The 15,132-nt window shown below is 48.4% G+C and overlaps 1 protein-coding gene across 2 annotated transcripts in view; it reads right to left on the reverse strand.

The window, feature by feature from the left end:
- RNF17 (ring finger protein 17) overlaps positions 1–15,132 on the reverse strand; it is a 218,453-nt gene that overhangs the window by 157,926 nt on the left and 45,395 nt on the right. For both annotated transcript variants that reach the window (XM_089775614.1, XM_089775613.1), the window contains exon 8: positions 13,899–14,188. In XM_089775614.1, coding sequence (XP_089631740.1) covers positions 13,899–14,188 — 290 coding nt within the window. The remainder of the gene's footprint in view (positions 1–13,898; positions 14,189–15,132) is intronic.

The raw sequence follows: 15,132 nt of genomic DNA on the forward strand, positions 1-15,132 counted from the left end.
GAGTATGAACCTACTGAAAGAACAGTACCTCATACAAGGAGTCCCTGAAAAAAAAAAAAACACAGGTTGGGATGGGGGAAAATGGACAGAAATTGGACGCCATAAAGCAAATCCCACAGTACTTGGGTCCCAACTGTCCATGACTGTCTCCCAAGAACTGTAGAAGAAAGACAAGCCTGTCTCCAAACTGTAGAGACAGGGTCAGGAATTCATGACTGGAATATTGTTCTCAATACGCAAGTCTAAATGACTGCATCCTTTAAGCTGACAGAAGATGAGTTGACTGCTTAATATAAGACACAGAAGGCCCCTTCTGAGACTTATGTCCTTTCCTGTACACATCTTGCTGCCTAGTGCAGCAGGATGACTGCTGGAAGCATCACTGCAGGTGGTATTGATGCTGTTGATGACCTCCATAATGACATCTCTTTATGGCTGGGGTATAAATTCCTAGTGAATGCAATTTAGAATTGGAGTCCTTAAAACACTGCAGTGTTTTCTCAGTTTTCTCAGAAAATAAAACCCATCCATCACAAGGTAAATCCTTTATGCTCTGTTGGCCTTCAGGGGTTATGCTGGCTGAAGTTCTGCTGCCACAAGATTGCAGTAGCACTGGATGAAGCATGTGCCTTGCCAGTGCTGACTGCCACGCCTGGGCCACAAGATGGCCTTCTTCCAAAACACTCTAACACTTTCATGGAAGATTCTGAGACGTTGTCAATAAAACTGGAAATAGCTCACCAATTAAAATCTTTATTAGACAACAGTGCCTGCTGTTTCAAAATGTGCATTTGTAACAAGGCTGAATAACGTTTTTTTCGCTCATCACATACACATTGTTCTTAAGATAAACTTGTATCTTCCCTGTCATAATGTGACATTTCCTGCCACTACACATAGAGAATTATGGATTGGATGTACACAGAGGCACCTGGAAGATAATACTATCAGTACATTTTACTGTGGATAGTACATAAACTGGGGTATGCTACTAAAGTGTGTGGCATTAGGGATGTAATAGTGTGTAACCCTTCTGCCAGGTAGTGCCAGCAGCAGCCAGAGCCGGGTTCAATATCTAGGGGTCCCTTTTCATCAAATCTCTCACAGAACTGGCTCAAGCCCCCACCCAGTAGCCTGGGAAATTCATACACCCTTGGGCACCTCTGAGAGGCAATGCTTCCGCACTTGCAAGCACAGAGTCTGAGTGTAGAAAAGAAACTTTTAATGAAAGATGAAGAGAAGTTACACGGCATTAGCTTGGAAAAATACCACACAGTTCCTAACCCTCCACAAGTAACCGTCCCAACGCAAAAGGATTTAGCAATGTCCTTTGTCCCTCAGGCTCACTAGTCCAACAGTGTAAGGGTTCCATTCATCTACCCAAACCTTCTCCGTGCCCCACTTACAGCTCTCTCTAGTCAGTGCGGATCCTGACACATCACCCTGATAACTCCACTCACTGAGCCTGAGACTATGCCACCTTTGTGCTGCTCCTGTGGTCTGCTTGTGCTGCCGGCCGCTGCTTCCACCAGCCGCTCCTACCGGCTGTCTGCCAGTCATTCCTGCCGGCCGCTCCGTTGGCCGTTTGCTGCTGCCAGCAATCTTGGGGGCTGCTCCAGTCCAAACCAGTGACTTCAGCTCTTAGTGATTTCAGTTCTTTAGCCACCACCTAGGCTGGCAAAAGATTCCAGCTTCCACTGGACTAGTAAAAAGACTCCTGATGGAGTCTGATTTAGGTCTATCCTTAAAACAAGGGGGAAAAGAGGCGGGTTGAACCAGTCTTACAGCTTACACCTGACAGGCATAAAGCAGGCTGGCTCAAGCCCATTCCCCCCAACTCAGTTCACTCAACTCTGGAAGGGGGAGCCTTGTTCATCTGATACCTCTTACAATGATGGTGTCTCTCCTGCAAGCATGATTTATGAGCCCACAATAGCCCAAATTAGTTACAGTACATCACATTCCATTCTAACAACCGATCCTCCATCAGCCCTGGCTGAATTGGATTTAAATAACCACACCCCAGATTCCTTCCCCATGCCAGCTGTATTTACATATCAACAGTTATGTATGTTGCAAGGCTAAACAATTTGAGTGAGCATACCCACCCCAGGGCTGCTGGCTGATTGCAAGCAGTAGTTCAGCCCCTGCTTACAAGTGTAGTTGATTGACCGATAAGCAAAAGCTTATAGGTTAATGCTATAGACTACATGCATTTCCCCATCTCCCTGTCCAGTAAATTTTTTAGTAGGTTGGCCAGCAGCCTGGCTCAGTTCTGGTTCATGAAGGGTCCAAGACCTACCCCTGCTAGGGGTCTGCATTTAAAGTGTATTAGGAGCTGGGCAGGCAGGCAGCCTGGCTCAGTTCCGGTTTGCACCAGATCTGGGAGCCTTGACCTGCTCCCCAGGGAAGAAATGCTGCTACCCCACACTGCGGCCTTTGTACCAGAGGCAGCAGCACAAGCCAATTCGACGTTAGTTCGAATTAACTTTAATAGGCGCTACACATACAAACCGCTAGTTAGAACTTAATTCGAACTAGCGGAGCGCTTAATTCGAACTAGGTAAACTTCATTCTACGAGGACTAATGCCTAGTTCGAATTAAGGGCTGTGTGGCCACTTGATTTGAACTAGTGGGAGGCTAGCCCTCCCCAGCTTGCCTTGGTGGCCACTCTGGGCACCACCAGGGAAACTCTTCTGCCCCCCTCCCGGCCCCAAAGCCCTTGAAGGGGCAAGATCTGGCTACGGTGCCCGTGCCAGGTGCAAGCCTGCCAGTACCCAGCCAACAGACCCTGCACCTGGCAGGGCACAAGCCAGCCACCCGCTGCCACCCAGGCCTCCGCCTCTTCCCAGGACCAGGCTGGCGGCTCCCAGGAGCCTGCCCGGGGCCGCAAAAGGTGGGCGCCCGCCTGGTCTAGTGCGGAGATCGTGGACCTCATCCACGACCTCTGCACCAGGCACAGGAAAGTTGCCGTCTAGGGCAGGAGAGCTGCCAGCCTGGCCACCCAGGAGCAGGTTTGCATGAAAATCAGGTTGGTCCAGTGAGACTCCTGACCCTAAGCCCTGAGCTTAGAACATAAGAGCGGCCGTACTGGGTCAGACCAAAGGTCCATCTAGCCCAGTAGCCTGTCTGCCGACAGCGGCCAACACTAGGTACCCTGGAGGGGATGGACCGAAGACAATGACCAAGCCATTTGTCTCGTGCCATCCATCTCCAGCCTTCCACAAACAGAGGCCAGGGACACCATTTCTACCTTCTGGCTAATACCACTCCATGGACCCAACCTCCATCAATTTATCTAACTTCTCTTTAAACTCTGTTCTAGTTCTAGCCTTCACAGCCTCCTGCAGCAAGGAGTTCCACAGGTTGATTATTTGCTTTGTGAAGAAGAACTTTCTGTTATTAGTTTGAAGCCTGCTACCCATTCATTTCATTTGGTGTCCTCTAGTGCTTCTATTATGGGAACTAATGAAGAACTGTTCTTTATGCACTCTCTACACACCACTCATGCTTTTATAGACCTCTATCATATCCCCCCCCCTCAGTCTCCTCTTTTCTAAGCTGAAAAGTCCCAGTCTCTTTAGCCTCTCTTCATATAGGACCTGTTCCAAACCCCTTTTCTGAACCTTTTCCAAGGCCAAAATATCTTTTCTGGGGTGAGGAGATCACATCTGTACACAGTACTGAAGATATGGCGTACCATAGTTTGATACTTCCCCTCCTCCTCCTTCCCTTGGCTTCCCCCTTCCAGTTCTCTCCTCCTAGGTTTCCTCTTCCCCTCTCCCACTCTCTCCCTTCCCCTCTCCCACCTCCTTTTCCCCAGTCTCCCTGAGTTTTGTTCAATAAAGAGAGTTTCTATTTTTGAACACACGTGTCCTTTATTTTGTACATCAGGAAGGGGGGCTAGGGAGGAGTAAGTGGAAGGAGGTGAGGGAGGAATGAGGTACGAGCCCCCGATGGGGGGGACTGGGGTGGGTCTGTGGGCTCCTCGGGGTGGAAGCTCTCCTGCAGCCCCCCCGATTGACCCTCCCAGATGGCAGCCTGCAGCAAGTGCAGCCGGGCTGATGGCCGAGTGCTGTAATGTGCCAAGTGTGGGCATTCAGGGCACTCCAAGCCAGGACTGCTTTGCTGTCCCTCATCGAGTCTGTCCGGGGTGGGGGTCGGGTCCCTTTAACCACAGCCCTTGGCTAGCCTGAGACAGCAGCTCCATGCTCTAAGTCCTAACCTGATGCCCTGCCGGCACTGCTTCCGGCCAGCCTTAACCTCGGTTCAGAGTCCACTCAATGTGGACATGCTAGTTCGAATTAGAAAAATGCTAATTCCAACTAGTTTTTAGGTCTAGATGCACTAGTTCAAATTAGCTTAGTTCGAATTAACTAATTTAAATTAAGTTCGTTCGAATTAGTGTTGTAGTGTAGACATACCCTAAGATAGTAACCACCCATCTTAGGAGATCCTGATAAGACTTAAAATTCCAGTTGAGGAAACTGGCATGAGGAAGGAAGCAGGGCCAATGGAGATTCTTGTTCCTAAATGCACAGTTCAGGCTGAACCACTTCAAAGAGAGTAACTTCAGTCTCTTTCTGCAATGTAGGTGGCTGAAGAAGGGATACTATGGACAATATTGGAGACTTTACCCAAGACTGAAGGCCAGGACCTTGCCTATGAAGTAATGGCCTAAGGATTACAAGGAGGCTACAGAGGACAAGTTTAGGGCATTGATGGTCAGTACACACCAGGCCAGTGCTTCTGTGCATACGCTACTGCAGAAGTGGTACTAACCTTTGAGCCAACAGTGATCCACAGGAGCTTTCAAATTTTTGTGAGCTGTGTTCAAAAGCAACAGTGAGGGAGAAAATGTCTTATCTTGCTGAACCCTTGATGTCAAAGGGCAACACAGAAGCCACCCCGATGAAACAAGCAACCACCCTCATAACGACTCCAATAGGCAGGATACACTGGTAACAAGGATGATAAAGTAGTAGTAGATACCTTGAATACTCCAAGGGGCATCACACTCCCAGCTGGTATCAGAAAAGTTATTGGTACCAAAGCTCTACCAGGAATTGATCCTGTGTCATCATTAATTCCAAAGTCAGTATCTACACCAATAGACCACTTAGTACCAGCGGGGAAGCAGATCTCCAGCGTGCACTCAGAGCTCTGGGCAGACCCAACAAAGCTGCTGATGACAGAGGTAACTCTGTAACTAGATCAGGTAGTGATGAGGACACAGTAGAAGCCATTCTGGCAGCTGAATGGCACTGAATTACAGGAGAATAAGAAATAGGAAGGCAGAGGTCTGAAGCTGCATGGGTAAGCCAATGACATAGTACAGACATCAATGTGGTCAGTTCCAGACTCCATGGACATCCTATGAGTACCGTAAGTGATGGTACACAGCAAATGTCAACTTGACCAGACAGTAGTTAGATGGCCCACCTCTATCTTATGTGCCTGAGCAATCCTTGTGCCAGCCTGTGTTCCTCTTAAAAGAGAAGGAATACTCTCTAGAATAGCTCTAGGTAATTTTCTGAAAACTTTTCCTCAGAAGACCAAAGGAAGAACAATTTTTCTTCCTCCTAAAAGATATTCAACTTCATGTCTGGAACACCATCTCATGTCAGTTCATAAGTTCTCTTCAGCATAAGAAACTGTGGAGATCCCCAGTGCTGAACCAGATCCCGTGGCATGCTCCAGAAGGTGCAAAACTCTTTGCACCAATATTCTCCTTTTGAACAAATTACAGAAAGAAGCTCCTTTCTTTAATGTGCCCCTCCTCCAGGCACAATGAGGTCTTTGAGTGGGGGGTCACTATTAGGGATAGTCACCACATAAAATAGGCAGTGTTGAGATTGGGATGCCTTCACCAATGCCTATCTGCTAAAATTTTAGTTTGTCTGTCTGTGAGTGTGTATCAGTTCAAGAACTCCTCCTAAATGGTAAGAACTAGGACCACCAAATTTGGTACACAGTTTCCTCTTATCAGAACTTAAAGCAAGGTAAAGGCTTGGTTGTGCCAGGAAAACAGGATGTGTCCAGAATGGAATTGTCTCTCATAAAACCACACAGAAAAAGGAATTACTCACCTTGTGCAGTAACGTCTGTTCTTCGAGATGTGTCCCCCCCGTGGGTGCTCCACTTGAGGTGCTGGGCTTGTCCTGGCACCACAAACTGGAGACTCTTCATCAGCAGTAGCCATGCCAGACTGTGCATGCACTCCTGCTGTCTCGCACCATTCACGCCATTACAGCTGAGCGCGGTCTGGCTTGTCAGTTTCCTCCCAACCGGAAGCATCTGAAAAATAAAAACAGAAGCTCCAAAACAAGGAGGAGAGTGGAACGTGGAGCACCCACGGTAGGGCACATCTCGAACAACAGATGTTACTGCACAAGGTGAGTAACTCTCTCTTCTTTGTCGAGTAGAGTCCCCGAGGGTGCTCCACTAGAGATGAGTACACAGCAGTGGTCCAATGTTACTGCTGTGCTTCGGACTTATGGCCTCTGCCCTGTGGCCAGAACTGCTTGCGCCACTGCTGAATCATTCTTCAATGTTTTCACGAGGGTATGGTGTCTGGTGAAGGTAAGAGCAGATGACCAAGTTGCTGCACGGCATACGTCCTGCAAGGGTACACCTTTAAGGTAAGCAGTGGATGCGGCCATGCCTCTGATGGAGTGGGCATGAGGTCGTCTCGGTAAAGGTTCATGCTGTAGGGCGTAACAACGTGTGATGCAAGAGACAATTATGTTAGAAATACATTATGCGGAGAGCTGTTGGCCTTTCAAATGCTCAGCCATGGATAGAAAAAGATGCCAAGACTTCCTGAAAGCACGCGTTCAGTCCAGGTACAAGGCCAATGCTCGCCTGACGTTGAGCATATGTAGTCGTGAGTCTTCTGGTGAAGAATGTGGTTTTAGATAGAATGTTGGCAGGCTTATGAGCTCGTTTATATGAAAAGGAGAATTCACCTTCAGCAGGAAGAGGGGGGTGGATACTGAGCACTACTCATGCTCAGAGAATAGTGTGTACGGTGGGTCGACGGATAGAGCTGCCAATTCACTGACTCGGAGTGCTGAAGTCATTGCAAGCAGGAATGTCACCTTCATCGTGAGCATGCGTAAGTCATACATCGCAAGTGGCTCAAAGGGAGGGCAAGTCAGAGCGTCCAATACTAAGGCCAGGTCCCACATCCCTGGTGGAATCTTGTAAGCTAGATACAGATTCCCGAGCCCCTTTAAAAAGCTTTTAGTGAGCAGATAGGCGAATAGCGAATGATCGTCGATGGGAAGACAGAAGGCCGAGATTGCTGCCAGGTGAACTAAGCAAAGCAATTGCCAACCCTGCAGTCTTTAGGTGCAGAATGTAATCGAGCACCTGCTGGGCAGGTAAGAACAGAGGGTCAAGATTCCTCGCTGCACGCCAAGATTGAAACTGATACCATTTATAGAGGTAGGTCTTGCAAGAGGTGTGGCACCTGCTGTTTATCAGCACGTGTCTCACTGCCCGAGAGCAGGTCATTTCTGGCAGTTGGCGCCAGTTAGGAGCCATGCCGTCAGGTGCATGCGATCGATGTCCGGATGCACCATCGTACCATGTTGTTGAGAAAGCAATTTGGACAGCCTCGGTAGTTATTGTGGCTGAGCCACCGACATTCTCAACAATCGCATCAGCCAAGTCTGTCGAGGCCAAAAGGGTGCTATGAAAATTACTGCTGCGCCCTCCAAATTTATCTTCTCCAATGACTTCAGAATGAGAGAAAGAGGAGGAAAAGCGCAGAGCAGATGGTGACGACTCCAGTCGAGTAGGAAAGCATCCCCCAAGGAATCCGTGCCAAAGTCTGCTCACGAGCAATAACAATGGCACTTTCTATTGTGACGGTTGGCAAAGAGGTCTATACTTGGGAACACACAGAGATGGAAAAGATAGCGAACAACTTTGTTGTGTAACTCCCATTCATGTTGGGAAAGGAAGTGTCTGCTGAGGGTATCGGCGATGACATTGTCCTTGCCGGGAAGGTATGATGCAGTAAGGGTTATACCGTGTCGGACTGCCCAGTTCCACAGACGGATAGCCTCTGCGCAAAGGGGGCGGGAGCATGCGCTGCCTTGCCTGTTGATATAGTAAACTGTGCATATATTGTCGGTGAGAAACTGAATCATAAGACCTCAGATCATGTGAAGGAAGTGTTGCTTGCAGGTGTTGAATACAGCTCGCAACTCGAGAAAATTTACGTGCTGTAAGGATTCCTGGGGCGTCCAGAGCCCCTGAACCTGATGCTCTTGTAGATGGCCACCCCAACCGATCAAGGAAGCGTCCATTGTGATCTGCATTGAGGGTTTCTGTCCGTGAAAGGGGACCCCTGCTAGCAAATTTTGGGGCTGTCCCACCATGCTATCAAAGTCCTGACATGCTTGGGAATAGAGACTGTTCTGTTTGTGCCATGTACACTCGGTGTGTAAACAGTGAATAGGCAGGGCTGGAGGCTGCACAGGTGAAGTCTTGCGTGTGACATCACATATGTGGTGGTGGCCATATGCCCGAGCAGCTGTTGGGCAGGTAAGTATGCAGGATTTGGGAGCAGTTGACACAGTCTGAACCAAATCTCAGATCAATTCGAATCTTCTTGTCGGTAAGTATACCCTTGCGTTCAGTGCATCGAACCTCGCGACGATGAATTCTAGGTCATGACTCGGTGTCAAGGACGACTTCTCAAAGTTGATTATGAGCCCCAAAGCCTTGAACACTGCCGTGGTAGTGGCAATTGCCCGTATAGCCTCATCGAGGATAGGGGCCTTTAATAGGCAGTCGTCGAGATACGGGAAAATCATGATAGAGATGTCGAAGGTAAGCAGCCACCACTGCTAGGGTCTTGGAAAACACTCGTGGTGCTGCTGAAAGACCGAAGGGTAACACCCGATATAGGTAATGTTCTGTGCCCACTACAAAACAAAGGAATCGCCTGTGGGCTGGATGAATCGTTATATGAAAATAGACGTCCTGCAGGTTGAGGGACGCGAACCAATCCCCTTTGTTGAGAGCTGGGATGATAGGCTAACGTAACCATCTTGAATTTCTGTTTCCGTGGCGACAGTTGAGCTGACGTAGGTCCAGGATAGGTCTCCAACCACCTGACTTCTTCTGGGTGAGGAAGTACACAGAGTAAAAACCTTTCCCTCAGAACTGAATGGCTACCCTCTCCACTGGTAAGTAGACGAGAAACCTCTTTCTGTAGAAGAGTCTCATGAGAGGGGTCCAGGATTGATTTGAAAGGAATGGCATATCCTTTCAAAGTGACTGCCTTTGACCCAACGGTCGGTGGAAATCAGAGACCAACAGTGTTGATAAGAATAAAGCAGTGATGGAATAAAGCTTGCGAATTGTGTAGAGCCTCCATCAAAGGGGTAATACGTAGTCCCTCGACTGACACGTCAAACTTGCTGCCGCCCTTGCTGGTGGCTGGGTGCCTTGTTAGGTTGTCGTCATCGTTTCTGTTGGCGCTGTCTTGGCCTCTGCTGCTTGTATGGTCTGGGACGGAATGTCGCGTAAGATATAGGGCGTATATCTCTTGCGCTTATACGGAGGCGTGTATATCCCCAGTGTTCTCGACGTCGTGTGGGAGTCTTTGCCCGAGTGGAACACCTGATTGGTGGATTGAGCAAACAGTGACTGGCGATCAAAAGGTAAGTCTTCTACCTTGTTTAATAGATCTTTCGGGGCAGTGGCTTGATGTAACCAAGACGCACAATGCATGACTACAGCAGTAGTTGTGGCTCTAGCCCCTGCGTCGGCTGTATCAAGTGCAATCTGCAGCACTGTTCGAGCTGTTGTGTAGCCCTCCTGTATTACCGTTTTAAAATTTAACGCTTAGAGTCGGGTAAATGTTCTAGAAGAGGGACTAATTTTGAATAATTGTCAGAATCATGATTTTCGAGGAGAGCCATGTAATTACACATTCGGAGAGCTGAAGTGGCAGAAGAGTATGCTTTTCTGCCTAAAACGTCTAGGCACTTAGCCTCTTTGTCATTTGCGGTGTTTTTAGTTTGCATCATCTTGGATCTCTGTTGTGCGGCGTCCATGATGAGAGAATTGGGCTGTGAGTGAGTAAACAAGAACTCCATACACTTCTGGCTTATAAAATATTTCTTATTCGAGCTTTTATTGGTTGGCAAGGAAGTAGCTGGAGTCTGCCAGATATCACTGGCAATCTCCAAAATAGGCTCAAAGGGGAGCGCCGCTTTCGATTTTTGTGAAGGTTGTAAGTTCTTCAGCAAAGGGTGTTGCTTTTGCTGTACATCCGTAGTTTGAACGCCCTGAGATTGAGCAACCCTCTTGGAGAGCTTCTGAAATTGCTTATGGTCTTTTGTCAGAAGTAACTCTCCAGGGAAGACTGCGTCATCCGAGAATGAGTGACTGGCAGGAGAATCAGGGCTCCGTGATTCCCTGCTTGGCATGTGATTGTCCTCTTGTTTGCCGTGGTTAAGAACTGAGGTAGTGTCCTCCTCAGGTGCTGGTAGAGCTGCAGGAGGGGGTACATGAAGTGGAGATGCCGGGCAACTGGACTGCGGAGATCGCAAACATGGATATCGTCTGCTATGAGAGGAATGATGGTCATATCCCAGATGGTGAGTCGGGGAGCGTTTTGGAGAGTATCCTCTGGGTGCTCTGTATCGATGTGAATATCCTGAGGGTCTTGAGGACCTTGGTTAAATAGATCTGATAGACTAATGAGCTGGAGATTGAGAATAGTGAGGTTGGTAGTATTGACGTGATGGCAAACAAGGTGACCTATAGTAGTGGTCTCTGGTGCAGGCATAACGAGGAGCGTGGTGATGGCTGCCCAAGTAAGATGAAGCCGGTGACAAGGGTCCCGGAGAGAACACAGCTTGTTCTGGGGTGAGAGAAGGTGTCCGAACACATCCTGATTTATGTTGTGCCTTGGTCGACACCGAACAATTGATAAGGGAAGACGGTGAGGTTTGTAATGGACTGGCCAGTAATGAAGCAGCCTCGATTGAACAGCTGCTATGCAGGTGAATCAGCGGTGCCGCAGGAGCTGACAGCTGTATCGGTGCAGGAGGAGGCTTTGCCGGTGTAGAGAGTTGCGGGGTGCCAATGCCTGCCTGCGGTGCTGGTGCTAGTCCTTGCGGCACCGTGGAGAGCGTGGTTAAAGCCACCGGCACCGCAGCTGTAGGTGCCGGCAAAGCTGCGGTCGTCTGTGCATGTGCCGCATAAGCCGGTGCCGCCATTGCCAGCTTCAGAGTGGCCGCTGGAGCAGTTGCCGGTGCCAACTCCACCCGCAGCCCTTTGTATGTATCAGGTCTTTGGGCTGGGCAAGGCTCAGGGCCAAAGCACTGCAACCCTTGCCCATCTTCTCAGCGGGGTGCCTCAGCAACATGCCAGAGGTGCCCGGTCTGTCACCCACACTCACTCTCTCTGAGGGTCTAGCCGGCTTGTGGAGAGGCTCCTTAAGGAGTAAATGAGCTGCATGAGTCTCCGAGGCAGCAGAGGACAGCTCATTCACGCCGGGAGTCTGGAGGGCTTTATTAATAAAGTCACCCTCAGCCTCAGTTTCATGCAGTGGGAGCACTTCTACACAATGTGCCCGTCCCCTAGACATTCGATGCACCGTGAGTGTCCATCGGGCGCAGGCATGGCATCCTGGCATGGTGTACGTTTCTTGAAACCAGGCATGGCCCTCTTCTCTGTAACTATTAACAACTATACTAACACTAATGAACTGCCGAGTGACAAAACTAAATTCTTTGAAGTAAACGCCGTTTCCCTCAGGCTGGAAAGGGAGCACGTCCTAACTCTGTCTGCGGCCGCAAACGATTGAAAGGAAACTGACAAACCGGACCGTGCTCAGCTGTAACAGCGCGAGACAGCTGGAGCACAGTCCGGTAGGGCTACTACTGGTGAAGAATCTCCGGTTTGAGGTGCCGGGATGAGCCCAGCACTTCGAGTGGAGCACCCTCGGGGACACTACTCCCCAATGAAGAAGAGACAGAATCACCAGACATGTGAAAGGGGCTAGCTGGGGGCATGCCACCCCCCTGCTCCATTTCAGGACTACTCCAACCCCAAGCCTCCCATCCTTCTGATGCCCTTTAGGGAAGCTCAGGGTGTGTCTCTGAAGCACCCCCCCCCCCCCCCGCCCCAAATTTGTTCAAGGACACATACAAGCATACAGAAAAAGAGAAAAAAATCGACAGGTAGGTGAAAGGGGCTGCCTCGGGGCGTGTCCCCCTTCTGGGATTGTTCCAGCCCCTAGCCTCCCACTCCCCAGGGAGGATGGGGAAGGGCTGAAGCTCTCCCCCCAATATATATGGGGATGTTGCTGTCTGTTCCCCTTTGTCAGGGAGTGAAAGTGTATGTTGCTGAATACCTCATTGTGACCGGGGAGCACAGGGGGCAGGTGAACCTGCATCTGCTCCAGTGGGGAGACATGCACTCTTCCTCCAGCTATGCCCGCTGGAGCTGCTGTGGCCATGAAGAGGTTCTTCTCACCTCTCCCCCAGCTGCTTGGTGAGAGAGGGCTGGGGTAAGTCCTCTTTCTCTGGGGAAGCCTGCACACTGAATGCCTCATTCCCAGCCCCACCCCAGAGCAATAATTTCAATGAAGCATATATATTTTCACTTTATTTTCCCAAAACAAAAATTACCAAATTAATGCCAGGTAAATCTTCTAGTGATAACTAAACCTAAAGGTATTATCAGGGCTTGGCAAATGGCGGTGAAAGCCGCTTGCCAGCCCCGCACTGCGCATGCGAAAGAGCCGCATTGCGCATGAGTGCGCTGCCGATAAACGGTGCGTGTGGCTGAAATCTACTCGCCACGGGCAAGTAGATTCTATAGTTTGTCGAGCCCTGGCGTGACGTAGTGGGGGATAAACTGCTAACTCTCTGGCTGCTGTCTGTAGTTCCACAGAGCAGACAAGCGATGAGTCACTATGCAAAGAGGGTATCCCAACTGGTTTGGCCAGGTGGCCCCCATGGAGAGGAACAAAGGAAGGTGGAATGCTGCCCTGGCTGGGGGGCAGGGCTGGAGGAGAGTGAGTTAGTTCCTGGCTGGAAAGCAGGGGAGAAGGAACTGGGGAGGGGGCTAGGATTCCCCTATGTCAAGGGGGGCACTGAGGCCTCTTAGCCCCCAGTTCCTGTAACCAGATTACATCTGTGCTATGCTGTAACCTGGAGGAGCAATAAACCACCCTCAATTCCACTGGCTGGTGGAGTCTGTTTGTGCCATTTCGGGGTGCAGGAGACGGGGGACCCCCAACGCGCCCTCACACGCCCTGGGTATTACTATAACTAACTATCATTAATTGCTTACTAACTACACACAGCAATATCTCAAAATACTGTCACACAGACTGTTCAGTAAAATACCACACTGAAAGCTCCAACTCAAGTCATGGTCATTGAGAAGAATTGAGAGGTGTTAGGGATAGAACTGCCCTTAATTAGCTATGGCAGGAGCTATGGACCACAGTACTCAAGGGTCACCCACATTAGTATTATGAAGAAAATGTCTCTGACTTCAGTTCACAGAGTATGCACACACATGTGTAATACATATCTTCAATCTTTCAAAGAACTAGGAACAGCATGAGACACTTAAATTGGTGACTGGCTACAGTGAGACACTAGCCTGAAGGAAGGCTCAGACTGACTTGGGAGAAAAGACCAGGAGGATCCATCTCCAGAAACTTGTGAACCATACTCTGAAGGAGATGGCTACAGAAGCCAATGGAAATGATCAAGACCAAGAACTCATTCAGACCAGAACTTGGATGGAAAACAGAAAAAGCAACCAAAAATTAAGGGGAGCACTAAAAAGGCTAGCCACGATAAACAGATTACAATCATATATTCAAATTAAGAAACATTAAGCAACTCACTTTCCTGGTCATCTTCCATGATTTCTTCAATTATGACATCAGGGCCAGACATCATTTGGGGTAAAGTCAGAACACTTTTTCGAGAGGGTGTTGTAATTAATTTGTAAAGCTGGAAATTTTTTATTTCTGGATGCACATCAAATTCTTGTGGTATAAGAGTCTCTGCTTCATTATTTCTGACAAGTGTTGTACATTTATTTGTATCTACCGACAAATAAGTGTTACTGTCTGATACTTCTTCCTGATCCTTGACCATCAGAATGCACTGTCCATCACCTCCAGGGCAATATCTATTTGGAGAAATATATTAACATATTCAGGTTTCATTTCACAGAATAGTAGCAGTAAACCAGAAGTTTGATTTTCAACAATCATGATTACATGAAAAGACATTAGGACTTATTCTCAAGAATCAAAATTAGTATTTTTTTTGTATATAAAAAACCACAAAAACAGATAAAAAGCCATCTTCCAAAAGTTCAAGATACCTGTATCATCCACTAAAGGTTCAAAACAATGTGAAGCAATGAAACAATTTTCTCAAGAAAAAATAAGGAAGAAATCCTCTTCATTCCAACTACTGGTACCTAACAAACAAATCTCTACAATCTTATGCTCAACATAGTGTTACTCCTCCAAAAAGCTATGAAATATAGAGCTATGCTTATATTGCAGCATGCCCCAACATCAATAGCTCTTCAGACTGGAACAAATCCTAAAATCTCTACCCTTTGAAGGAGATGATTGCTATCCTCAGAAAAGACCATTTCCTTTTTCCGTAACTGGTGATCTTCAAGATGTGTTGCTCATGTCCATTCCATATTATTTGTGTGTGCTTGCCACAGTCACTGGTGCCGGACATTTTTTCCTCTCAGCAGTATTCACAGGCAACTGTCTCCGGTACCACTTAGAGTGGTGCTCTCACAGCATGGTATAAAGGGTACCAACAACTTCCCCCATCCTCAGTTCCTTCTTGCCAGAAACTTCAACATTGGGGAAGGAAGGCATGTCATAAGAAGGATATGAGCAACACATCCTGAACCCCAGTTATGGAAAAAAGTAAGAGGAAGTTACTCACCTTGGTGCAGTAACAATGGTTCTTTGAGGTGTGTCCCCCCGTGGGTTCTCCACTGTAGGTGTCAGGTCATCCCAGAGCCACAGATCAGAGTTTTCTTGAACAGTGGTCGGTAGAACAGCGCATGCACAGCACACCCCTCATGCTGTTCGTTCTCTT

This window comes from Pelodiscus sinensis, chromosome 1, assembly GCF_052426305.1.
Source record: "Pelodiscus sinensis isolate ZL-2025 chromosome 1, ASM5242630v1, whole genome shotgun sequence".
In the NCBI taxonomy this organism is placed as follows: Eukaryota; Metazoa; Chordata; order Testudines; family Trionychidae; genus Pelodiscus; species Pelodiscus sinensis.